General features: G+C 50.7%; 1 protein-coding gene across 2 annotated transcripts in view; it reads left to right on the top strand.

Annotated features, from left to right (window-relative positions):
* The window catches only part of PDE3A (phosphodiesterase 3A), a 753,306-nt gene that overhangs the window by 661,884 nt on the left and 74,088 nt on the right, over positions 1–17,334 (top strand). For both annotated transcript variants that reach the window (XM_063929421.1, XM_063929422.1), the window contains exon 12: positions 15,364–15,563. In XM_063929421.1, coding sequence (XP_063785491.1) covers positions 15,364–15,563 — 200 coding nt within the window. The remainder of the gene's footprint in view (positions 1–15,363; positions 15,564–17,334) is intronic.

Genomic DNA, 17,334 nt, shown 5'->3' with positions numbered 1-17,334 from the left:
GGGAGACCGGCAGTATACGGATAAGGGAGTGTAGGGATAAAGGGTGTGCAGGGAGACAGGCAGTATACGGATAAGGGAGTGTAGGGATAAGGGGTGTGTAGGGAGACGGGCAGTATACGGATAAGGGGTGTGTAGGGAGACAGCCAGTATACGGATAAGGGGTGTGTAGGGAGACAGGCAGTATACGGATAAGGGGAGTGTAGGGAGACAGCCAGTATACGGATAAGGGGTGTGTAGGGAGACAGGCAGTATACGGATAAGGGGAGTGTAGGGAGACGGGCAGTATACGGATAAGGGGTGTGTAGGGAGACAGCCAGTATATGGATAAGGGGTGTGTAGGGAGACAGCCAGTATACGGATAAGGGGTGTGTAGGGAGACAGCCAATATACGGATAAGGGGAGTGTAGGGAGACGGGCAGTATACGGATAAGGGGTGTGTAGGGAGACAGCCAGTATACGGATAAGGGGTGTGTAGGGAGACAGGCAGTATACGGATAAGGGGAGTGTAGGGAGACAGCCAGTATATGGATAAGGGGTGTGTAGGGAGACAGGCAGTATACGGATAAGGGGTGTGTAGGGAGACAGGCAGTATATGGATAAGGGGTGTGTAGGGAGACAGCCAGTATATGGATAAGGGGTGTGTAGGGAGACAGCCAGTATATGGATAAGGGGTGTGTAGGGAGACAGCCAGTATACGGATAAGGGGAGTGTAGGGAGACGGGCAGTATACGGATAAGGGGTGTGTAGGGAGACAGCCAGTATACGGATAAGGGGTGTGTAGGGAGACAGGCAGTATACGGATAAGGGGAGTGTAGGGAGACAGCCAGTATATGGATAAGGGGTGTGTAGGGAGACAGGCAGTATACGGATAAGGGGTGTGTAGGGAGACAGGCAGTATACGGATAAGGGGAGTGTAGGGAGACAGGCAGTATATGGATAAGGGGTGTGTAGGGAGACAGACAGTATACGGATAAGGGGTGTGTAGGGAGACAGGCAGTATACGGATAAGGGGTGTGTAGGGAGACAGCCAGTATATGGATAAGGGGAGTGTAGGGAGACAGGCAGTATACGAATAAGGGGAGTGTAGGGAGACAGGCAGTATATGGATAAGGGGTGTGTAGGGAGACAGGCAGTATACGGATAAGGGGTGTGTAGGGAGGCAGGCAGTATACGGATAAGGGGTGTGTAGGGAGACAGGCAGTATACGGATAAGGGGTGTGTAGGGAGACAGGCAGTATACGGATAAGGGGTGTGTAGGGAGACAGGCAGTATACGGATAAGGGAGTGTAGGGATAAGAGGTGTGTAGGGAGACGGGCAGTATACGGATAAGGGGTGTGTAGGGAGACAACCAGTATACGGATAAGGGGTGTGTAGGGAGACAGGCAGTATACGGATAAGGGAGTGTAGGGAGACAGCCAGTATACGGATAAGGGGTGTGTAGGGAGACAGGCAGAATACGGATAAGGGGTGTGTAGGGAGACGGGCAGTATACGGATAAGGGGTGTGTAGGGAGACAGGCAGTATACGGATAAGGGGTGTGTAGGGAGACAGGCAGTATACGGATAAGGGGAGTGTAGGGAGACAGGCAGTATACGGATAAGGGAGTGTAGGGAGACAGTCAGTATACGGATAAGGGGTGTGTAGGGAGACAGGCAGTATACGGATAAGGGGTGTGCAGGGAGACAGGCAGTATATGGATAAGGGAGTGTAGGGATAAGGGGTGTGTAGGGAGACAGGCAGTATACGGATAAGGGAGTGTAGGGAGACGGGCAGTATACGGATAAGGGAGTGTAGGGAGACAGGCAGTATACGGATAAGGGGTGTGTAGGGAGACAGGCAGTATACGGATAAGGGAGTGATTGGAGACGGGCAGTATACGGATAAGGGAGTGTAGGGATAAGGGGTGTGTAGGGAGACAGGCAGTATACGGATAAGGGAGTGTAGGGAGACGGGCAGTATACGGATAAGGGGAGTGTAGGGAGACGGGCAGTATACGGATAAGGGGTGTGCAGGGAGACAGGCAGTATACGGATAAGGGAGTGTAGGGATAGTGCAGGGATATGGGGAGTGTAGGGATAGTGCAGGGATATGGGGAGTGTAGGGATAGTGCAGGGATATGGGAAATGTAGGGATCCCTGTGTGTATAAGAGGTGTGTGTGGGGGGAGTGTAGGGATAGTGCAGGGATATGGGGAGTGTAGGGATCCCTGTGTGTATAAGAGGTGTGGGGGGGGGGGGGAGTGTAGGGATAGTGCAGGGATATGGGGAGTGTAGGGATCCCTGTGTGTATAAGAGGTGTGGGGGGGGGGGGAGTGTAGGGATAGTGCAGGGATATGGGGAATGTAGGGATCTCTGTGTGTATAAGAGGTGGGGACAGGGGGGACTGGACGGGGGAAGTGTAGGGATAGTGCAGGGATATGGGGAGTGTAGGGATAGTGCAGGGATATGGGGAGTGTAGGGATAGTGCAGGGATATGGGGAGTGTAGGGATCCCTGTGTGTGTATAAGAGGTGGGGTAGGGGGGGAGGGGGAGTGTAGGGATAGTGCAGGGATATGGGGAGTGTAGGGATAGTGCAGGGATATGAGGAGTGTAGGGATAGTGCAGGGATATGGGGAGTGTAGGGATAGTGCAGGGATATGGGGAGTGTAGGAATCCCTGTGTGTATAAGAGGTGGGGTAGGGGGGGAGGGGGAGTGTAGGTATAGTGCAGGGATATGGGGAGTGTAGGGATAGTGCAGGGATATGAGGAGTGTAGGGATAGTGCAGGGATATGGGGAGTGTAGGGATAGTGCAGGGATATGAGGAGTGTAGGGATCCCTGTGTGTATAAGAGGTGGGGGGGGGGGGGAGTGTAGGGATAGTGCAGGGATATGGGGAGTGTAGGGATAGTGCAGGGATATGGGGAATGTAGGGATAGTGCAGGGATACGGGGAGTGCAGGGATACGGGGAAATTCAAGGGATACGGGGTGTGCAGGGATACGGGAAATGCAAGGGATACGGAAAAATGCAAGGGATACGGGGAGTGCAGGGATACGGGGAGTGCAGGGATACGGGGAAATTCAAGGGATACGGGGAGTGCAGGGATACGGGAACTGCAAGGGATACGGAAAAATGCAAGGGATACGGGGAGTGCAGGGATACGGGAAATGCAAGGGATACAGGGAAATGTAAGGGATACGAGAAATGCAAGGGATACAGGAAATGTAAGGGATCCGGGAAATGTAAGGGATACAGGAAATGTAAGGGATACAGGAAATGTTTGGGATACGGGGAAATGTTTGGGATACGGGGAAATGTAAGGGATACCTGGAAATGTAAGGGATACCGAGAAATGTAAGGGATACGGGAAATGTAAGGGATACGGGGAAATGTAAGGGATACGGGGAGTGCAGGGATACGGGGAGTGCAGGGATACGGGAAATGCAAGGGATACAGGGAAATATAAGGAATACGGGAAATGTAAGGGATACGGGAAATGTAAGGGATACCGGGAAATGTAAGGGATACGGGAAATGTAAGGGATACGGGGAAATGCAAGGGATACAGGGAGTGCAGGGATATAGGAAATGCAAGGGATACAGGGAAATGTAAGGGATACGGGAAATGTAAGGAATACAGGAAATGTATGGGATACGGGGAGTGCAGGGATACGGGAAATGCAAGGGATACGGGGAAATGGAAGGGATACGGGGAAATGTAAGGGATACAGGAAATGTAAGGGATACAGGAAATGTAAGGGATACAGGAAATGTATGGGATACGGGGAAATGTAAGGGATACAGGAAATGTATGGGATACGGGGAGTGCAGGGATACGGGAAATGCAAGGGATACAGGGAAATGGAAGGGATACGGGGAAATGTAAGGGATACAGGAAATGTAAGGGATATGGGAAATGCAAGGGATACGGGGAAATGTAAGGGATACGGGAAATGCAAGGGATACGGGAAATGCAAGGGATACGGGAAATGTAAGGGATATGGGGAAATATAAGGGATACAGGAAATGCAAGGGATACGGGAAATGCAAGGGATACGTGAAATGCAAGGGATACGGGAAACGGGAAATGTAAGGGATACGGGAAATGCAAGGGATACGGGAAATGTAAGGGATACGGGGAGTGCAGGATACGGGAAATGGAAGGGATACGGGAAATGCAAGGGATACGGGGAATGCAGGGATACGAGAAATGTAAGATGTAAGGGATACGGGGAAATGTAAGGGATACGGGAAATGCAAGGGATACGGGGAGTGCAGGGATACGGGAAATGCAAGGGATACGGGAAATGTAGCCATATGGGAAATGTAAGGGATACGGGGAAATGTAAGGGGTACGGGAAATGTAAGGGATACGGGAAATGTAAGGGATACGGGAAATGCAAGGGATACGGGAAATGCAAGGGATACGGGAAATGTAAGGGATACGGGAAATGCAATGGATACGGGGAGTGCAGGGATACGGGGAAATGTAAGGGATACAGGAAATGCAAGGGATACGGGAAATGTACGGGATACGGGAAATGCAATGGATACGGGGAGTGCAGGGATACGGGGAAATGTAAGGGATACAGGAAATGCAAGGGATACAGGGAGTGCAGGGGCACAGGAAATGTAGGGATATGGGGAGTGCAGGGACACAGGAAATGTAAGGGATACGGGGAGTGCAGGGACACAGGAAATGTAAGGGATACGGGGAGTGCAGGGATACAGGAAATATAGGGAATATAGGGATATGGGAGTGCAGGGATACAGGATGTACTAGGCTACAGGGAGTGCAGGGATATGGAGATTACGGGGATATGGGAAGGGAGACAGGCTGTATACGGATAAGGGGTGTGTAGGGAGACAGGCTGTATACGGATAAGGGGTGTGTACGGAGGCAGGCAGTATACGGATAAGGGAGTGTAGGGAGACAGGCAGTATACGGATAAGGGGTGTGCAGGGAGACGGGCAGTATACGGATAAGGGGTGTGCAGGGAGAAAGACAGTATACGGATAAGGGAGTGTAGGGATAAGGGGTGTGTAGGGAGACGGGCAGTATACGGATAAGGGTGTGTAGGGATAAGGGGTGTGCAGGGAGACAGGCAGTATACGGATAAAGGAGTGTAGGGATAAGGGGAGTGTAGGGAGACGGGCAGTATACGGATAAGGGGTGTGTAGGGAGACAGGCAGTATACGGATAAGGGGTGTGCAGGGAGACCGGCAGTATACGGATAATGGAGTGTAGGGATAAAGGGTGTGTAGGGAGACGGGCAGTATACGGATAAGGGGTGTGTAGGGAGACAGGCAGTATACGGATAAGGGGTGTGCAGGGAGACCGGCAGTATACGGATAAGGGAGTGTAGGGATAAAGGGTGTGCAGGGAGACAGGCAGTATACGGATAAGGGAGTGTAGGGATAAGGGGTGTGTAGGGAGACGGGCAGTATACGGATAAGGGGTGTGTAGGGAGACAGCCAGTATACGGATAAGGGGTGTGTAGGGAGACAGGCAGTATACGGATAAGGGGAGTGTAGGGAGACAGCCAGTATACGGATAAGGGGTGTGTAGGGAGACAGGCAGTATACGGATAAGGGGAGTGTAGGGAGACGGGCAGTATACGGATAAGGGGTGTGTAGGGAGACAGCCAGTATATGGATAAGGGGTGAGTAGGGAGACAGCCAGTATACGGATAAGGGGTGTGTAGGGAGACAGCCAATATACGGATAAGGGGAGTGTAGGGAGACGGGCAGTATACGGATAAGGGGTGTGTAGGGAGACAGCCAGTATACGGATAAGGGGTGTGTAGGGAGACAGGCAGTATACGGATAAGGGGAGTGTAGGGAGACAGCCAGTATATGGATAAGGGGTGTGTAGGGAGACAGGCAGTATACGGATAAGGGGTGTGTAGGGAGACAGGCAGTATATGGATAAGGGGTGTGTAGGGAGACAGCCAGTATATGGATAAGGGGTGTGTAGGGAGACAGCCAGTATATGGATAAGGGGTGTGTAGGGAGACAGCCAGTATACGGATAAGGGGAGTGTAGGGAGACGGGCAGTATACGGATAAGGGGTGTGTAGGGAGACAGCCAGTATACGGATAAGGGGTGTGTAGGGAGACAGGCAGTATACGGATAAGGGGAGTGTAGGGAGACAGCCAGTATATGGATAAGGGGTGTGTAGGGAGACAGGCAGTATACGGATAAGGGGTGTGTAGGGAGACAGGCAGTATACGGATAAGGGGAGTGTAGGGAGACAGGCAGTATATGGATAAGGGGTGTGTAGGGAGACAGACAGTATACGGATAAGGGGTGTGTAGGGAGACAGGCAGTATACGGATAAGGGGTGTGTAGGGAGACAGCCAGTATATGGATAAGGGGTGTGTAGGGAGACAGGCAGTATACAAATAAGGGGTGTGTAGGGAGACAGCCAGTATACGGATAAGGGGTGTGTAGGGAGACAGGCAGTATACGGATAAGGGGAGTGTAGGGAGACAGGCAGTATATGGATAAGGGGTGTGTAGGGAGACAGGCAGTATACGGATAAGGGGTGTGTAGGGAGACAGGCAGTATACGGATAAGGGGTGTGTAGGGAGACAGGCAGTATACGGATAAGGGGTGTGTAGGGAGACAGGCAGTATACGGATAAGGGAGTGTAGGGATAAGGGGTGTGTAGGGAGACGGGCAGTATACGGATAAGGGGTGTGTAGGGAGACAACCAGTATACGGATAAGGGGCGTGTAGGGAGACAGGCAGTATACGGATAAGGGAGTGTAGGGAGACAGCCAGTATACGGATAAGGGGTGTGTAGGGAGACAGGCAGTATACGGATAAGGGGTGTGTAGGGAGACGGGCAGTATACGGATAAGGGGTGTGTAGGGAGACAGGCAGTATACGGATAAGGGGTGTGTAGGGAGACAGGCAGTATACGGATAAGGGGAGTGTAGGGAGACAGGCAGTATACGGATAAGGGAGTGTAGGGAGACAGCCAGTATACGGATAAGGGGTGTGTAGGGAGACAGGCAGTATACGGATAAGGGGTGTGCAGGGAGACAGGCAGTATATGGATAAGGGAGTGTAGGGATAAGGGGTGTGTAGGGAGACAGGCAGTATACGGATAAGGGAGTGTAGGGAGACGGGCAGTATACGGATAAGGGAGTGTAGGGAGACAGGCAGTATACGGATAAGGGGTGTGTAGGGAGACAGGCAGTATACGGATAAGGGAGTGTAGGGAGACGGGCAGTATACGGATAAGGGAGTGTAGGGATAAGGGGTGTGTAGGGAGACAGGCAGTATACGGATAAGGGAGTGTAGGGAGACGGGCAGTATACGGATAAGGGGAGTGTAGGGAGACGGGCAGTATACGGATAAGGGGTGTGCAGGGAGACAGGCAGTATACGGATAAGGGAGCGTAGGGATAGTGCAGGGATATGGGGAGTGTAGGGATAGTGCAGGGATATGGGGAGTGTAGGGATAGTGCAGGGATATGGGAAATGTAGGGATCCCTGTGTGTATAAGAGGTGTGTGTGGGGGGAGTGTAGGGATAGTGCAGGGATATGGGGAGTGTAGGGATCCCTGTGTGTATAAGAGGTGTGGGGGTGGGGGGGGAGTGTAGGGATAGTGCAGGGATATGGGGAGTGTAGGGATCCCTGTGTGTATAAGAGGTGTGGGGGGGGGGGGAGTGTAGGGATAGTGCAGGGATATGGGGAATGTAGGGATCTCTGTGTGTATAAGAGGTGGGGACAGGGGGGACTGGACGGGGGAAGTGTAGGGATAATAGGATTTTGGTACTTACCAGGTAAATCCTTTTCTTTGAATCCATAGGGGTCACTGGAGTACTCTTGGGATATGGACGGGCTTCCGTAGGAACACAGCACTGAATATTTAAATTTAGTAACACTCCACCCCTCCATATCCCCGAGCACTTACTCAGTGTTTTTTACTGAGCCGAACAGGAATTAAGAGAGGTTAATAATGGAGTATTACATATAACATAACTGACAATAACGAAGTTAACCCATAACGTTACTGACAACTAACAGTTGACACCCTAACCAGCACTTGTAACTTGAACCAGTCGGTGAAAATGTGTTACCATAAGATCCTCAGAACTAACCCCAAGTAAGTAAACTGCTCTGGGTGGGCGTCCAGTGACCCCTATGGATTCAAAGAAAAGGATTTACCTGGTAAGTACCAAAATCCTATTTTCTTTTTCATCCACTAGGGGTCACTGGAGTACTCTTGGGACGTACCAAAGCTTCCCCCGTGGGCGGGAGAGCAGTTTGGCACTTGTAACACTAGGCGGCCAAAGCTAGATGCTGATGCCGCAAAAGTATCAAACTTGTAAAAGCGCACAAACGTGTGCACTGAAGACCATGTAGCCGCCCGGCAAAGCTGCGTCGCAGAAGCCCCACGACCAGCTGCCCATGAAGTTCCCACAGAACGTGTGGAATGAGCGGTTACTGACGTAGGCGGTTGTAACCTAGCATGAAGGTAAGCCTGGCGTATGGTCAGTTTTATCCATCTGGATAAAGTTTGTTTAGATGCTGGCCAACCCATCTTGGCAGCATCATAGAGAACAAATAACGTATCCGTCTTACGAACTGAAGACGTTCGGGATACATAAACGCGTAATGCGCGAACCACATCCAGAGTTCCGGAATGTGCTGTCAACACAGGAACTACTATTGGTTGATTGATGTGAAAAGATGACACTACCTTTGGTAAGAAGGCGGGATTCGTCCGAAGTTCCGCTCTGTCATCATGAAACACCAAATACGGTGGCTTGCATGACAAGGCACCCAAATCCGAAACACGCCTTGCCGAAGCTAAGGCTAAGAGAAAAATTGTTTTCCAAGTGAGAAACTTTATATCCACTTGTTGTAAGGGTTCAAAATATGAAGACTGTAAGAACTCCAAAACCAGATTCAAGTCCCATGGCGCTGTAGGTGGAATGAAAGGAGGCTGTACCCTGATTACACCTTGGAGAAAGGTGCGTATAGACGGCAATAGAGCCAATCGTCTTTGAAAGTAAATTGACAAAGCAGATACCTGCACCTTTAGTGTAGATAAACGCAATCCTCCATCTAAGCCTGATTGTAGAAACAACAAAAGGCGGCATAACTTGAAAGCTGATGTCGGAAATTTCCGAGCTTCACACCAACCTATATAGGCTCGCCATATTCTGTAATAATGAGCTGCCGTAACCGGCTTTCTAGCTCGTAACATGGTTGGTATAACTGAATCTGGAATGCCCTCTCTTTTTAAGAGGGCGGTCTCAACAGCCACCCCGTCAAACGCAGCCGCGCTAAATCGGGGTAAAGAAAAGGACCCTGTTGTAACAGGTCTGGACGTATCGGGAGCGGCCACGGATCGTCTGCGAGTAATCCTCGAAGATCCGAGAACCAAGCTCTCCGAGGCCAATGAGGCGCCACTAGTATGACTGTGAGCGACTCTCTTTTGATCCGTTTTAGCACCAGAGGGAGCAGCGGAAACGGTGGAAACAGATACACCAGACTGTACGGCCACGCGACAGTGAGAGCATCCACCGCGACTGCCTTTGGATCTCTTGTTCTGGACACATACTGGGGCGTTTGATGATTGTGTCGAGATGCCATCAGGTCCACCTGAGGATAACCCCATCGCTGAACCAACATGTGAAACACTTCTGGATTTAATGACCATTCGCCTGGGTGAAGATCCCGACGACTGAGATAATCCGCTTCCCAGTTGTCCACTCCCGGAATGAACACGGCCGACAATATCACCTGGTGGTATTCTGCCCAATTGAGGATTCGAGCTACTTCCCGCATTGCCATGCGGCTTCTCGTTCCTCCTTGTTTGTTGATGTATGCGACCGCTGTCGCATTGTCCGACTGCACTTGGACAGGCTGAGAGCGAACCATGTGCACCGCTTGTCGTAGCGCATTGAAAATCGCGCGGAGTTCTAGAACATTTATTGACAGCAATTTTTCGTGATCCGCCCAGAGACCCTGGAGCTGACAATTTTGAATTACCGCTCCCCAACCTCTGAGACTGGCGTCCGTAGTTAGAATTATCCAATTGCAAACTCCGAACCGTCTTCCTGCGGTTAAATTGTGTTCCTTGAGCCACCATAGCAGAGAAACTCTTGCTATTGGTGACAACCTCACTCTGTGGTGAATCTGCAGATGCGAGCCCGACCACTGGGCAAGCACGTTCAGCTGAAATGGACGAGAGTGAAATCTCCCGAACTGAAGCGCCTCGAAAGCTGCCACCATTGTGCCTAACAGGCGAATGCACAAGTGTACCGACACTGTGCGTGGTTTGAGTACTAATTGTACTAGATGGCGTAGCATTTGTACTTTCTGTTGTGGTAGGTAAATCCTTTGATTGACCGTATCGAGAATCATACCTAGGAACTGAAGGCGTTGAGACGGAATCAGATGTGATTTCTTGAAATTGACAATCCAACCGTGGTGAACCAATACATTGTAAGTTAGCAGCGCATGTTGGGTAAGTATCTGTTGAGACGGAGCTTTGATGAGCAGATCGTCTAAATACGGAACTATCGTCACTCCCAGGGATCTGAGGTGAGCTATCATCACAGACATTACTTTGGTGAATACCCGAGGCGCTGATGACAGGCCAAACGGCAGAGCCTGAAACTGGTAATGGTTCTGGCGTATTGCAAATCGTAAGAATTTCTGATGAGGCTGCCAAATTGGAATGTGTAAGTACGCATCCTTGAGGTCTAGCGCAATCATAAATTCCTTGGTCTCTAACCCCGCAATCACCGACCGTAGAGACTCCATTTTGAATCTGTAGTAAGTTACGTACTGATTGAGGCCCTTTAAGTTCAATATTGGTCTGACTGAGCCATCCGGCTTCGGGACCACAAATAGACTTGAATAATAACCCTGACCCTGTTGGTGTACAGGGACCGGAATCAACACTGCCGAATCCAGTAAGGACTGAATGGCAATTTGCAAAACTGTCCTCTTGTCGTCCGACAGAGGCAAACCTGTCTTGAAAAACCGCAGAGGCGGAAGACAGTCGAACTCTATTTTGTAACCTTTTAACACTAAATTGCGAATCCAGCCCTCCGCGGACGTGTGGAACCACGCCCCATGGAACGTGTGAAGGCGTGCTCCCACAATTGGAGATCCGAGATGGGCTGGTAACCCGTCATGCCACTGGCTTGTCGGTAACCTTAGCGTCTTGGCGAGTTGTGTTGGTTTGACGGAAACCACGTCCTCGACCACGTCTAGCTGGCGTGGCGGATCCTCTGCCACGTCCTCGAAAGGGCTGAGGTCTAAAGGATTTGAACGAAGGTCCAGCGTACCTTCTTCTTGGCGCAGGTGGAGGCAATGGTAAGAACACAGACTTACCTCCCGTAGCCTCCTTAATCCATGCGTCCAATTCTGGACCAAACAACTTCTTGCCATCGTAAGGCAACGCCTCTATACTTCGTTTGACCTCTGCCTCCGCTTGATAAGTACGCAGGTAGAGTGCTCTTCGTGCCGTAACTAGCGAAGATGAAATACGAGAAGTGAGCTGACAGACGTCAGTAGACGCTGTACAGAGATACTCTACAGCCTCAATCATTTGATTCACCTGAATTATCAGGTTTTCGTCATGTAAAGCCGATTTGAGTTCTGTAAGCCATATTATGAGCGCCTTAGTGACCCAAATGCCAACCAATCCAGGTCTTAGCATCACACCTGCTGCTACATACATGGATTTAAGCATAGTTTCTATCTTACGATCTGACGGATCTTTAAGCGTAGTAGCTGATGGCACTGGTATGGTTAATTTCTTGGTAAGCTTTGACACTGAAGAATCAACTATTGGTGGATTCTCCCATGTACCCGTTACCGATTCTGGAAACGGATAACTAGACTTAAATCTGCGAGGTATAGAAAACCGTTTATCTGGATTCTGTCTGGATTCTACTAACATCTGATTTAGAGAATCCGACACAGGAAAACTTACTGGCGTCTTCCGTCGTTTAGTAAATATGACCTGATCATTGGTGAGAGGCTGCTCAGCTTCAGGAAACCTTAGCGACTGCCGTACCGCTCTGATGAGATCATCAATGCCGGAACTGTTAACATCCTCGCCGTCTGACTCCACTTCGCCCTCCTCCCCCTCATCGTGTTCCGTGAGGTCTGGGATGGAATCGTCAGACTGCAACATAGCAGACACTGGAAAATCATAAGACATATGAAAATTATCCCGTTTGCCCAAAATGGATTTGGACCCTACGCAAGGCTGAGACGCCTCCGGTAGTTCTGGCGGTCTCACCCTAGACTCAGCTCTTAGCGTTTCTCGCTCCAGACGAGCAGCGGTCATTTCTGTCTGAAATTTCTCCAGTACATTTACTAACATACCCCACGGAGGGTCCGGTGATGAAATTGGTTGCAAAACCGGAGCAGAAATGGTATTCTGAACGGAATCCACAAAACATACGTTACATGTGGTAGATCCATCCGGTAACACACTGCCACATACTTTGCAAATATGCTTTTTAGTTTTTGCTGGTGTCTTACTCATTATGGCGACAGACAATACAATACACAAAACACAGACACCTGCACGGCTCAGTAAAATAGCAATAAGGTGGCTCTGTATATATATATCTGGCCCAGTGCAATACACGTGGCCAGTACTATGAAATTTGATCCCAAATTCCCACGAACACCCCTGCGCCTCCGGTGGAGAAGAGATGTAGGACAGGAACGTTCTGGAATCACAGAGGAAGACACAGGAAGCTGTTAAAAATGGCTGCCCTGCTCTACTTATACATATAATCACAGTGCTGCATTCACTGATTATACTGTAATAATCCCTCTGCTGCTGCAGTATTTCACTGATATGTCCCCCCTGTAATGGCTGTTTTATTACAGCGGCAGCGCAGCGTGTGGGCCCCCAGCGGGTATCGTAGAGCGCTATGTGCCTCGTGTGTCCCAGCGGTGGGCTCCTATATATAGCGTGTCAGCTACCCAGGTAGCGCTGCTGTTCCGAGGTGCCTGGCCGGAGGCTGTGGCCTAACGGGCGGGTACCTGAGCGGGGAGAGCCGCGGCGCCTGCACGGAGGTCTGTGCCGACCGTGCGGGCGCCTGAGTGGGGAGAGCCGCTGCGCCTGCACGGAGGTCTGTGCCGAACGTGCGGGCGTCTGAGTGGGGAGAGCCGCGGCGCCTGCACGGAGGTCCGTGCCGAACGTGCGGGCGTCTGAGTGGAGAGAGCCGCGTGCCTGCACGGAGGTCCGTGCCGAACGTGCGGGCGTCTGAGTGGAGAGAGCCGCGTGCCTGCACGGAGGTCCGTGCCGAACGTGCGGGCGTCTGAGTGGAGAGAGCCGCGTGCCTGCACGGAGGTTCTGAGCGGGCCGGAATGGGCGGGCGCCTGAGCGGGAAGATGCCGGAGGCTGAGAGGGGAGAGCCGCTCTGCCACTTGCCGTCACCCAGCACTATGTCCCCATACGTCGGGGCGGCAGCGGGAGCTGACCGCCCCGTTTCACATACCTCACTCCTGCAGACGTGCGGAGGCTCCGACGGGGCTTTTCAGTAAGCGCCGGCCAGCCAGTGCAGGAGGATGTGAGGGCTGTGAGGGAGCTCTTTCAGAGAGGCCCGACACGCCCGTGCTGCAATCAGCAGCTGCACTATCCCTGACCCTGCCTTTTGGAAGGGGGACAGGGATGTGTCAAACAGTAGAAAAAATAAAAATAAAAATGAAAAATAAAACTTTCTTCTGACTTCAGCTAAGCATGTGTTGCCACGTGCAGCATAGAAAAAACACTGAGTAAGTGCTCGGGGATATGGAGGGGTGGAGTGTTACTAAATTTAAATATTCAGTGCTGTGTTCCTACGGAAGCCCGTCCATATCCCAAGAGTACTCCAGTGACCCCTAGTGGATGAAAAAGAAATGGGGAGTGTAGGGATAGTGCAGGGATATGGGGAGTGTAGGCATAGTGCAGTGATATGGGGAGTGTAGGGATCCCTGTGTGTATAAGAGGTGGGGTAGGGGGGGAGGGGGAGTGTAGTGATAGTGCAGGGATATGGGGAGTGTAGGGATAGTGCAGGGATATGAGGAGTGTAGGGATAGTGCAGGGATATGGGGAGTGTAGGGATAGTGCAGGGATATGGGGAGTGTAGGAATCCCTGTGTGTATAAGAGGTGGGGTAGGGGGAGTGTAGGTATAGTGCAGGGATATGGGGAGTGTAGGGATAGTGCAGGGATATGAGGAGTGTAGGGATAGTGCAGGGATATGGGGAGTGTAGGGATAGTGCAGGGATATGAGGAGTGTAGGGATCCCTGTGTGTATAAGAGGTGGGGGGGGGAGTGTAGGGATAGTGCAGGGATATGGGGAGTGTAGGGATAGTGCAGGGATATGGGGAATGTAGGGATAGTGCAGGGATATGGGGAGTGTAGGGATAGTGCAGGGATATGGGGAGTGTAGGGATAGTGCAGGGATATGGGGAGTGTAGGGATAGTGCAGGGATATGGGGAATGTAGGGATAGTGCAGGGATATGGGGAGTGTTTGGATAGTGCAGGGATATGAGGAGTGTAGGGATAGTGCAGGGATATGGGGAGTGTAGGGATAGTGCAGGGATATGGGGAGTGTAGGGATCCCTGTGTGTATAAGAGGTGGGGGGGGGGGGGGGGGAGTGTAGGGATAGTGCAGGGATATGGGGAGTGTAGGGATAGTGCAGGGATATGGGGAGTGTAGGGATAGTGCAGGGATATGAGGAGTGTAGGGATAGTGCAGGGATATGGGGAGTGTAAGGATAGTGCAGGGATATGAGGAGTGTAGGGATCCCTGTGTGTATAAGAGGTGGGGGGGGGGGGGTGTAGGGATAGTGCAGGGATATGGGGAGTGTAGGGATAGTGCAGGGATATGGGGAGTGTAGGGATAGTGCAGGGATATGGGGAATGTAGGGATCCCTGTGTGTATAAGAGGTGGGGATGGGGTAGGGGGGGGAGAGTGTAGGTATCCCTGTGTGTATAAGAGGTGGGGGGGGGGGGGGGTTTAGGGATAGTGCAGGGATATGGGGAATGTAGGGTTCCCTGTGTGTATCAGAGGTGGGGATGGGGTAGCGGGGAGTGTAGGGATAGTGCAGGGATATGGGGAGTGTAAGGATAGTGCAGGGATATGGGGAGTGTAGGGATAGTGCAGGGATATGGGGAGTGTAGGGATAGTGCAGGGAAATGGGGAGTGTAGGGATAGTGCAGGGATAAGGGGAGTGTAGGAATAGTGCAGGGATATGGGGAGTGTAGGGATAGTGCAGGGATATAGGGAATGTAGGGATCCCTGTGTGTATAAGAGGTGGGGATGGGGTAGGGGGGGGATGTCACACTTCTCTTCGGCAATGTCAGGACTATAACTTGGACGTCCCTGTGTTTCTCTCTGCAGACTCTGATAGCGGGATCACACACACACACGTGGGTTATGTATTTTCCAAGACTTACAGTCCCTCAGAAGACTCTTATGGATGCTTGTCCGGCAATATTCCATCTCTAGAACTCATGGCTCTGTACGTAGCGGCTGCCATGCACGATTACGACCATCCGGGACGCACTAACGCGTTTCTGGTCGCTACGAGCGCACCTCAGGTAACACATTTCTGTCCCATTGCTGTGTGTAACGGAGGAGCTGTAATGACTGGAGGAGATGTATAGGGGCAACGATCACCTATAGGGGCATGGGGGAGGGGCTGTACTTATATATGCCAAGATTCAGGTGTAACTACAACTTTTATACCAAGAATGTGGGAGGGGCTATAATGCGTGACAACTGTATGTGGGAGGGGCTATAATGAGTGATAACTGCATGTGGGAGGGGCTATACTGAGTGATAACTGTATGTGGGAGGGGCTATAATGAGTGACAACTGTATGTGGGAGGGGCTATAATGAGGTATATACATGTGGTTATTATACACAGGTGCAGCAGTATATTCATGTGGGCATTATACACAGGTGCAGCAGTATATACATGTGGGTATAATACACAGGTGCAGCGGTATATACATGTGGGCATTATACACAGGTGCAGTGGTATATACATGTGGGCATTATACACAGGTGCAGCGGTATATACATGTGGGCATTATACACAGGTGCAGCCGTATATACATGTAGGCATTATACACAGGTGCAGCGGTATATATACATGTGGGCATTATACACAGGTGCAGCGGTATATACATGTGGGCATTATACACAGGTGCAGTGGTATATACATGTGGGCTTTATACACAGGTGCAGCGGTATATACATGTGGACATTATGCACAGGTGCAGTGGTATATACATGCAGGCATTATACACAGGTGCAGTGGTATATACATGTGGGCATTATACACAGGTGCAGCCGTATATACATGTAGGCATTATACACAGGTGCAGCGGTATATACATCTGGGCATTATACACAGGTGCAGCGGTATATACATGTGGGCATTATACACAGGTGCAGTGGTATATACATGTGGGCTTTATACACAGGTGCAGCGGTATATACATGCAGGCATTATACACAGGTGCAGTGGTATATACATGTGGGCTTTATACACAGGTGCAGCAGTATATACATGTGGACATTATACACAGGTGCAGTGGTATATACATGTGGGCATTATACACAGGTGCAGCGGTGTATACATGTGGGCATTATACACGGGTGCAGCCAAGGGCGGATTGGGAACAAAAAGCGGCCCTGGAAAAATTTGTACTAGTGGCCCCACATGGGCAGCACCAGAGGTGTAAGGTCTAGCCATGGGCCATGGCAGCAGTACCCTCCCCCCAAGGCTTTCCAGATAGTGACCACGTCCAGCATCAAGGGGGAAGTTAAAAGGGAAATAAAATTAAATATTATGAGCACATTATATGATACACCTTCAGAATTTAGGAAACTATATCATTCTTAAGAAATATATTTTCTTGCTTATTACACCAACCGTATCCCAATCAGTATTCACTCAATCTTATATGTCAGCCAAGCAGGCAGACAGAGCATACACTAGATCCTCTGCAATCACAGGCTAAGTGGCAAAGTCATTTTCATATATGCAAATGATTTTGCATCTTATTTATTATGTCTGTAAATAGGACCGTATGTCCTCAAACTAAACAGGCCCCACGAGTGCGTCAGCCCACCGGGGATCTTCCCTGTAAGCCCTATGGCCAATCCGCCTCTGGGTGCAGCGGTATATACATGTGGGCATTATACACAGGTGCAGCGGTATATACATGTGGGCATTATACACAGGTGCAGTGGTATATACATGTGGGCATTATACACAGGTGCAGTGGTATATACATGTGGGCATTATACACAGGTGCAGTGGTATATACATGTGGGCATTATACACAGGTGCAGTGGTA

Source organism: Pseudophryne corroboree, chromosome 6, assembly GCF_028390025.1.
Source record: "Pseudophryne corroboree isolate aPseCor3 chromosome 6, aPseCor3.hap2, whole genome shotgun sequence".
NCBI classification, from domain to species: domain Eukaryota; kingdom Metazoa; phylum Chordata; class Amphibia; order Anura; family Myobatrachidae; genus Pseudophryne; species Pseudophryne corroboree.
Note: the sequence above shows the minus strand (reverse complement) of the source record. Positions and strands in the feature narration are given on the sequence as shown.